Here is a 10,293-nt window from a genome sequence, read left to right on the forward strand (position 1 = left end):
CTAAAGTTGGGAGGGGTTGATTCGATAAGAACAGCTGCACTGTTATTTTGTTCAATCTATGTTTCCGTTAAAAACATCTCAGTGATAAAATCATTGATTAAAAATGTTTTACCTGCCAAAGACCTGACATTTAATAAAGCTAGTTTAAGTTTGTTGAATACAATATCAGTCAGATTTTTTGTGGCAAGCTGTGGCTGACATGGAATCACTTCTAAATTTGATAAACTCACACTAACTTTTGAGCGCTTCCTGTGTCTAAGCTGATTCATCAAGCCATTTCATATGGTAGCATGACTGTACCAAAATAAATCCAAACAGTGTTTATTATAGCTGGTTTAGAGGACTTTAATAGAAAGATTACTGTATTCAAAACCAAAAGGAAGTGCAGTAGTCGTTTAGAGTGTTAGAGCTTCACATACAGTGCCCCTCCATAGTTATACTGTTTGCCATTTCGTTAAAAACACGGAAAATTTGAGTAAGTAATGGTTATGTGCCTTTAAGCAGCCTACACAGGCATCCATTACTAATACGCCACTGATCTGAAAGAGTCATGTGGTTTACGATAGTTAGAGCCAGGTGGGCGTCAGGCACTGAGTCACAAGGTTTTTGACATGAGAAGTGGCAGCTTGTTCATTTACAGAAGAAGGACTTCAGAGCAGTGAGAGGCTGCACTCACCTCCTAGCCTCTGCATATTATTGTAACTGCCTTGGTTGGTGGGGGTCGTGGCCTGCTGGAGCAACTGTTGAGGACAAAGAGAAAGGAAGGAATTGATATCAGAAACGAATAAGGGACACATCTCATCATTTATCAACAATATAATAACATAGCTTAACAAAGCTGTTTTTTTTCAGAACAGTATTGACAATTCAAGTGTTGCCTTTATCAAGTTAATTAATTTAGAAAATGTAATAAAAATATTGTTCAAAGGGTTAAGCTTAAGAGGCTGTGTATTGCAGACAAAATGGCTGCTGCATTTCTTTTCAGAATAGTCAGTCACTGTTAAACATACAAGATAACAACACAAGATCACCTGATAATACAATTAATTACAACATATCCCAGGCAGTTTTGTTGAGAGGCTGTTCAAAGATAAACCTAACCCCATCAATATGACAACCGGTAAAACTGCAAAACCTCAAGAATTAAGATCAAAGCAAGTCCTTTTTTGGCTCCATCTACAAATTAATTTACAACCAACACTTCACATGTACAATGTATTGTCTTATAAAGACCCTTTATTATGTATAAGTGTATTCCTTTATATTGTATGTAGCTTAGTTTATTTAACTTGTACTTTGTCAAGCGGCCCATATGGTTAACATATGGCTTAACTATAAATACATTTTGAAACTTAAACCGTGCCATATATCAATTCACGAGGAAGGCTTGTGCAGCTCTGCGTGTTTGAGCAACACTTACTGCCAGGTACTGCGGTGTGAGGGTCCCCAGGCCGGCAATGTTTCCCCAAGTGGAGGCGCTGTTCAGCTGCTGAATCTGCTGCACCAACTGCTGCTGCAGGCGCCGCTGCTCCTTATCTCTCTGCGTATCGGCAAACTTCACCACCAAAGGTGAGGAGCAGCCCTGAAGCGATGTAGAGGTCAGAGACGTTAGATAGACTCAGAAGCACACAGAAGAATCCAGTTGATTTATCAATGTAAGGAAGCAGTCATTGCAAGGACTTTCTTTAAAAAGGGTATCTTCTATGCCTCAAGACAGTTTGATTTAAGCCTGTTGCATTCATATCCAACACAGAGTACATCTTCCATGCATAGCTGAGCCAGGCCACATTCCAAAAGGGGCACAGGACAAAATTGCAGACAGTGATTCTTTTTTAGCACTGAGCGTAATTGAGTCCACAGACAAGCAGACAACAGATGGAGACAACACTTAAAAAAAAACAGACAAACGAGGATTTGTCAGCAGACATAAACAGAAAAAAGGCATTACAAATGCACACAATCTCACAAACAGACAGTCCCATACTGTTCAGAAAGACGCTTGGACATTTGGCATGCTGTGCTTAAGTATTTTCAGAGTTGAGCGCCATAAAGGGACCAGGCTGGACAGGGGAAATGGCTTTTGAACCAGCCGCACTTCCCATGGCAGCTGAGAATTGGGGAGGTTATGAAATGCGGGGAAATAGGTGGCAGCACCACTGGGGCCTGTGTTTAATCTGGTAGGAGGAGTGTTATGTTTGGTCGGGCTCCTAATTAGACTTGGTCTGCTGCTCCACTGGGGAGCCTCTGACCTGCTAGCTGTCAAATTACTGCTGCTCCACTTCCACAAACATACCATCGGCTACATGATGACATGGACCCAGTTTTTGAAGAAATCTAGTAGAGTAGCTGATCCAGTCTGGGTTCATTCTTTGTTAACCTATATTTGATGGTGGCAGCTCTTGTCCCTGTGGTCTAAACTATAGATTGATTATGGCAGACTTTGATGGCTAGGCTCTAAAATATTAATCAGAATCAACAAATTAGATGCTTTTAGTTCAGTCCAAAAATTGGAGATGACGGCAATTCCTGTCGTTTCACGTTAACCCTGAATTTAGCAGCTATGAGAGAGGCAATGTTTCACGTTTTATTCAATTATTTTTCAGACGACAATGTAATTTTGTAATTAACAAGAGTGGTTTTGGAAATGACTCATGCTCTATGATGAATGGACGCCATCTGCCTGGACATGTTCTTCAGCTTTTCAACACAAGGGGGCAGCAGAATGTATGAGGGGATAGGGGGGAAATGAGAAATAGGTGCTAAGGGGTACAGTACCTCCATAGTCTGAGCGTGATGCATGGTTTTGATTGCATTCTGTGCCTGTGCCCTGGTAGTAAATGTGACAAACGCACAGCCTGTAGAACAATAGGAGAGGGGGGAGGGAGGGAGGGAGGGACAAGAAGAAACAAAACAAGACAAAAAGGTTTGGACAACTCGTTATGAACCCCAAAAAACACTTTACAGTACAAAGAATGGCAACTCCCAAGCACACAGAACCACCCTCACTGTTAGCACACGGAGAAAGAACACAACAAGGAGAACAGTAACACATGTCACATGAGCACAGTGATTGACAGATTACATTGGCCACTCGAAGAGGCTTGACTAGGTGGTGTCATGGTGAAACAGTCAATGATTATTAAAAAAAACACATAAAATGTACACATAACTACACATTGAAAGGCTTTGATTTGATAAAATGTGTAACATCTGCTCACATCAACGGGTGTTTTAAGGTTAATTTCATTAAATTGTGGAGACTGTGTCAATTTACTAAAAGAGAAGAAGAAATTCATGGCCAGCTCTCTCTGTTTTATCTTATATATCAACTCGAGAGCCTCGAGCCGCCTGCTATCTGAGGCTTCATGCAGTCGAGGGCTATGTAGGAGAAGCGACGACAAGCTAATTCCAGCCTTTGTAGAGTGGGATGAAGGAGGCGGTAAAGGAGGAGCCGAGCCGCCTGCCAGCTGAGCCCACGAACACCGGCAGCAAGCGGTTGCCAAGGAGACGGCCCATTGTGCCGGACGGCAAGTGAGATGTGGAGGCTGAGTGTAACAGGGATGGGACTGTGGGGATGGAATGGGTGCCACTGGAGGTGAATAGCACTTGTTTTGGAGGGTTTGGAGGGGGTGGAAATAAAGAAGTAGGGTGGGGCCTGTATAAAGACATGATTACAGCTTGTACTCGCTGAAGATGGCGGCTGTGAGGCTGATAACACTGTGCCTACGCTGAAAGCACACCTACCTCTGCTCTGACCATCTGGTCCCCGGAGAATTCGGCACTCTTCGGTCTGTCCGAAAGACGAGAACATCATTCTGATCTCGTTCTCGCCGTATTTCTTTGCAATCATCCCGATGAAGAGTTTTCTGTCTTCTACCGCTGCAAGAAGGTTGAAAAGAGGAAAGCTATTCAGACAAACAATTATGGAGCTCTGGAAGCGGCAGTCACATCAGGCGCTAAATCTTGCACTTCTCTTTTTATAAGCTCCCTCGTCTCGCTGACACATGTTCTGCCTCTCACTCGAGGTGGCAGCCTCTTGTACAATTTGCCGCTTTGTTTTCGTCGACTTAGAGACAGATGACTGTCATTCATTTGTGCTCACCATATCCTCTCTACCTGCTCTACTCTTCTCCCTCGGTGCCTTTTAAAGCCCTTAATCCTCCTAACCCCTGGCACTAGATCTTTCACTGGTCTTCTTTTAAAATCTCTTGACTCAATTCGCTAAATCTAAAAAGATTTTTTTTTTTTCATTATCTGTGTACCCTCCTGTCCTCATGTCCTCCTGTCCTCATGTCACCCTGCATTTCACATGAATCCACGTACCACTTGTTTTCTCACTGTCAGCGGGTTTCATCTGGACAGGATGATGCATCTATAAAAAAATAGCAGAGGGAAATGGTTAACACTGCATCTGTCACCATTTTGAAATATGCAGGTGTCTGGCCTTGTTATCCGTCATCACAAGAGGCTCATATTTTCACACTCATGCCCTCCATCTTCAGGCATCTCTCTCTGCCTCGTGTTTTGTTCTAAAACCACCTTCCTCCCTCACCACGGCAAGATTCAGGAGGAAATGTCTACGAGTTAATGGCGGGGATCAAATTCTCTGGTATCCAATTTCCCTTCTTGCTGTAGTGTAGACTTGTGATTGAACTTATCGATTCTTCCTGTCAACATCCCTCATTTTCTTTACAACAATTTTACAAGGAGGGGTGACAAGCAAGGCAGCATTACTTTTAGTAGTACTATTTTGCTTTCAACTGTACAGTGAGTTTTTGGTTGTGACTATATATTGAATCACATACAAACAGAAAAATGTGTGGCAAATGTGGGCTGTGATAAATCTCATTTGAGTCAGCCTAACATCTCTGAAAAAAATGCCCTTTCCAAAGCTGTGTTTGTTAAGTGAGAAATTGCCTAAGGATCCGTCATTTCATGCCATTTAACACATTTTTTCGAAGCCATTCGCAGAACTTCAAGTGTATATATTTTTAGCATATTTTAACCGTCATGTGATGCCAAAAAGAAAAGAAAATGAATCTAGCTGCATGATGCGGGTGCAGGTGGCGCTTATGAAAAGTGGTGTGTTTGTTTTTGACAAGCACTAAAGAGAAGCCAACAGATGGCCTGCTCAGTATGGGTACTGGCTAGCGTCACCGACCAGGGAGAGAGGGAGGCACAGAAGGGAGAAAAAACAGGAACAGAAACAAGCTTTTCCACAGTCACGCAAACCCAACCTGCAGTCGATGCCAGTCACAGTATGATCTGGGACTGGGGTTCGAGAGCTGAGCTGTTAGACCACACTTTATTTGAAATGTCGGGCTGATTGATAGTCCTCCAGTAGAAAGAGCTAGACCCATATACCCTGCTACACTCATTTATCAACCCAGTTCAATATTTACCTGTAAACTCACTGACAGGGGCAGCATTTTGAATAGACTGTGCTATTGATTAAATCGACTGCTGGAGTCGTTTGTTATAGATTTTATTGATGGGAAGAGAGTAATTTAGAACGGCATACAGGAGGGACAGATTTGTGGTGGTTTAACAAGAAATGGCACTTATTCCGGTTGACTGGGCTTTAATCTGTAGATAAATCAGGAGGGGAAATAGGGGAGGGGAGACAACATTCACTCTAACAAGTTAAAAGAGACTTCATCCCTTTTCTCTTTATTCCTCCAACTTTAGGACATAAAAATGTAGATGTGCATCAATGATTCATGAAGACAAGCATTAATAATTTGTTCCACTTTGTGGCAATCAGGTTCCGTGCCTCAGTGAATAACCTGCTGCCTGGTCAAGCACACTTCACACTTCACACTTCACACTTTACCTGTGCGTGTGCGTGTGCGTGTGCGTGTGCGTGTGCGTGTGCAGCGGGCTTATCAGTTCAGTGTGTTGAGATTCAGCGGCAGTCCTCCCTGGATGTCAGTGCATAGTGGGGACCAGATATTTTTCAGGGCAAACTTGCGTTCAGTGAGCCGAGAGCTCATTATCAGCCAGCAAAAAGCTCACAGGCTGCAGCCGGGCTGTAGAAGGGCTCAAGCAGCTAAATGCAGACCATACTGTGCTTACTCACCCCACTTAAAGTCTTTATGTTGTGCAGTGCATTCTGGGCCTCCAGTGCAGCTTTTCTTGTATAAAAAGTTACAAAACAGCATCCTGCAGAGAGAGAAAAACAGGGACAAACAATGGGCGGGGGGAAGGAGACAAAAACAGCATTAGAAACACAGCGCATACAGGCAGTGAATCTAATACCACAACAACTGCAGCGCAGAAAAGGAGCTAGTCGTATGAGTGCTGTTCTCCTCATATCACATGTTTAAAGCATGTGACTGGTTATTCTTAGCACTAACTGTTCGATGCTGCACACAGAGCATGTAGGAGCTTGTAGCGGGGAGACTTGAGTAATGATAGCTGAAGGCTGCTGTGTGACCGGGCCATAGAGATGACCACAGGGTTCAGATAGCTGTCAGGAGGCACTGATGCACTGTCCACAGGTCAACAAAACCCAGGCATGCCAGGGCACAGTACCAACACACCAACACATCATAGAGAGTGGTGCTGCATTACATAAGAATCCAATCGCATACAAACATACATACAGGAGGCATAAAAACAGCACAAAGAGACAAGTCGGAAAAGGAGTGAGAACAAGGAAGAGGAATCATGGGAGGAGGTAGGAGATGGGGGAGGGGGTTGAAGAAAAGAAGAGCGGGGGAGGGAGAACAAAAAAAGCCTCTCATCCTTCCGTCCCAGCAGACCGCCAGCGGCGTTCCAGCCTGTCAGTTTCACTGGGTTGGGGAAGTGGAGCACTGCAGCGTCTCTGACCTACATAGTGTGTATTATGCTGTTACTGGAGCTCCCAGGCCGCGGGGAGGGCTGTTGAACTCTAATATGCATCGAGCTGCTCTCGTCTCTCTCTCACAACCAGCTGAGCTCTGCCTCTCTTTCTCTGCTGCTTAGCCCTGCCTCCCATTTACTGGGGCTAAATAAACCATCTAGAGAGGCGTGATGGTTATCAGATGATTTTTTCATGACCTGCAGTAGACGTGACCCAAAAAACACTTCAAAATCTGATGGATCCTCCATAGATCCGTGGCAGAGTAAACAACCCAAATGAAGGAGGGATTACAGCAATTTCAACTAACAAATGGGAAGATTGATAACATAGGAAGGGTGTGACCGAACGGTGAATTATTTGCCATGCAAATAAACATAAGGCAAATATCATCAGGCCATCCTGCTTTAATGAAACTGCCATCCAGACTACTGGGGAAAGGGGAAGGAGGAAGGCAGAGAAAATTAATGGGCGTGGGTCTGCACCATATTCACCTCACACAGTCTGAGTGAGCCAAAGGCCGCTGTGATCAGGCCAGATGATCTATTAGAATACATTAACATTGCATTAACATGTCAATAGGCCATCACAGCTGACACTCCACATAGAACAGGGGAGGTCTTTGCTAAAAAAAAGAAAGAAAAGGAGGCTTTGAACTATCCATCCTCTCAATGAACTGCAGTGTTGGCTGTATATCTCTTTATACACAGAATTATAATTACCCCTGAGATTTTGCTGGGGTAACTTTGAACACATGTAGGATATGCTGGCCTTGTTGGGTGTGTATATCTTGTTAAAAAGATCATGTGAATTAAGTGCTGTCCAGGTCACATGATGTGCTGCAATTAGGGTTGTTGCATAGATTTTTTACACTTTTAAAAAAGGTAGCTAAAAAAAACGAAATAACTAAATGATAATATTGTAATTACCATAAATGCAGTGCTGAGAAATTAAACAAATTATACACACAGCAATCAATGTGCATTTCCATGTTGTTTATTTTTCCAGCTATGCATATTAACTTTGATTGTATGTTTTTATCATGAATATTTAATGAGTAGCCGCTCTGGTTGGGTCCACGTCTGCTGTGAGACGCCACCAGACAACAAATATAACGAGGATTTACGAGGAGTATATTCAAATTAGAGCATAAAACTAACCTTCAAAAGAAAAATGATTTAAAATAAACTATTTCCAAAATGTCAAGATATTTTACAATCCATGCTAAAGGTTATTTTGGACCAAATAGTTACAGTTAATAGGACAGTTAAGAAATTCCTTTTTTCCATGAAAATCAAAACAATTATACTGCTAATCATTTAAAAAAGGCAAATAACTTATTTGCACAGCCAACAGTCATCACTTTATAATGTACTGCCTCACAAATGACGTTTGAATGAATGCTGAAAAAAAAAGAGAGATGGAGAATACAACAGCAGAAAGGCAAACCGTCCGCCTCCAAGTAGCAGCGTTGTTGTCAGCATGTCTTTCACTTGAAAAGAAAAAGGGCGGAGGCAAAAACATGAGGATTTACTGTGCTAAATGGATCAAATCACTTATTCACTTGGCTGAACAGCCAGTCGAGCAACACTCTCCCTCAGTCTGCCTCCACCAACACTGTTACAGGCTTAACCAGTGGAACAGTGGCTCTAAAGGCCAATAACACCTTTAAAGACCACCAGCGACAGTCGGCCAGAGCTCTTTAATAATAGCCAGGCAGCTCGGGACAGCATTGGTATCTCAAAACTCCATTTAGACGCAGAATACAGCATCAAAGAATATCCCGCCAGAGTGGATTAGTGCCTTTAGCAATCCAACCATCAACCCATTTGAAATGTGGGTGTTGTCGTAAAACGAGGACAGTTACATCAGTGAAACCGTCGCTTTCTTTATTCACCTGCAGTTAGTTACAGGAGACTGAGCCCTTTCAGTGGCACTTTGCAGCTCTCTGCAGAAGGTGGAGGCAGCAGGCCTGCACTTCACCGTCTCTACTAATTGGAACTGAAACTGAACCGCTCAACTCGAGCACCATTTATAAAAAGGTGAGCGCATCGATAGACGTCTTAATGGAAAATAGCAGTAGAGTAACACTTTCTTCATACAATTGTGCTTTTAAGCCAAACGGCAAAGTACAATAGAAAATATATTCCTATAATAGCAGGGTTATTAAAAAAAGTCTTGCTTTTTTTACCCAGAAACAAAAGACTATTGAATCATCTCATCCGTTTGCACTAACGGCTGCAATGCGTGTGTAGACAGGCAATGCTGTGCACTGCCTAAGGGGGATTGTGCTGATGACGTGGCTATAACAGGGTTTTGTGTATAGGGCTTGACCACTAAACCCATGCAAATCCAGGTGGAGGACAACGGCGAGCATTTCACAAAGGGCTACGTTTCTCTGTACTGACCCATGCTTAGATATGACCATTTATTATGGGTTTCAAAAATAAAATACTGAAAAGAATGTAGGTTTTAAATTAAACAGAAGGCTCAACACTATCTTAAAAAAGACATCTAGTAACATCCCGAGTAAATGGTAAAACGAGTAAACCAAAGAGTGGAACATACCTTTGCTTTGAGGTGGATTCTGGGTACGATCACGGAGGATGTTGATCTGGTGCACAGCTCCGAATGGCTCAAACAGCTCTTTGAGTTCTGTTTCTGTCCAGGATCTTGGGATTTGGCCCACAAACATCTTGATGGAGTCTGGATCCGGCTGATCTAACTGCTCCAGCGAACCGTTCATGTTGCTGCCGTTGCCGTTGCTGAGAGAAACAAAATAGATTGGTTTTAAGTACACAAGGGTCTTCAAATATTATAATTTGAAAGATTCAAATATGATACGCTGTGTTGCACGCTGTCAAGTACTTGGCTAGAAACCATAGAAAGGGTTTTCAAATACAAAAATCAAAAAACAACTGCCTGCGTGAACCAATTGTGATCTAGCAATATAAGTAACAGCTCCACCGGGCAACACAACATACTCAATTATTTCACAGTTTGAACAATGCTCTTGTTGGATTGTTTGCTATCAGGCCAGCTTGGAGAATGATTGTCACCTAAAATGAGGTTTATTATTGTGCTTTGATAAGTTTTATATATTTAAAAAAAATACTAGGAGTCTTGTTTCTAAAACATTAATCCTTGGCATTGTCACCAGCTGATGTGTATACTAAAGTAGTTCCTGAAAAAATATACTGTTTACAATAATGGATGGTCCAACAGCAATGGATTGCATAGTCAACAACATATCGAATAACAATCTGGGTGTTCGGGGTAGTAGAGCAATGATGAAGATGAGTGAAGTACTAAATCGTGCCATTTTCCTTTGAGGCAAGCCTTGGGACAGAGAATCAATACCCACCAGTGTATCTACGACTACAGCAACTTTGTCTAACTCGGATGCAAAAACAAGCAAAAAAACATTTCCTGACGGGTGCAAAAGTCTTGTC

The 10,293-nt window shown here is 42.6% G+C and overlaps 1 protein-coding gene across 1 annotated transcript; it reads right to left on the reverse strand.

The window, feature by feature from the left end:
- Nucleotides 1-352: 352 nt before the first annotated feature.
- LOC104963359 (CUGBP Elav-like family member 2) lies at nt 353-9,607 on the reverse strand. The gene is made up of 7 exons (XM_010791936.1): nt 9,410-9,607; nt 6,080-6,162; nt 4,324-4,372; nt 3,745-3,879; nt 2,776-2,855; nt 1,421-1,582; nt 353-740 (listed from the first exon to the last, which is right to left on the reverse strand). Exons 1-7 carry the CDS (start codon nt 9,585-9,587, stop codon nt 651-653), a joined length of 777 nt encoding a protein of 258 aa, XP_010790238.1. The 5' UTR covers nt 9,588-9,607; the 3' UTR covers nt 353-650.
- Between the last annotated feature and the right edge of the window lie 686 nt (nt 9,608-10,293).

The sequence above is a fragment of the Notothenia coriiceps genome, unplaced genomic scaffold (assembly GCF_000735185.1).
Source record: "Notothenia coriiceps isolate Sejong01 unplaced genomic scaffold, NC01 NC01_scaffold00036054, whole genome shotgun sequence".
NCBI lineage: Eukaryota > Metazoa > Chordata > Actinopteri > Perciformes > Nototheniidae > Notothenia > Notothenia coriiceps.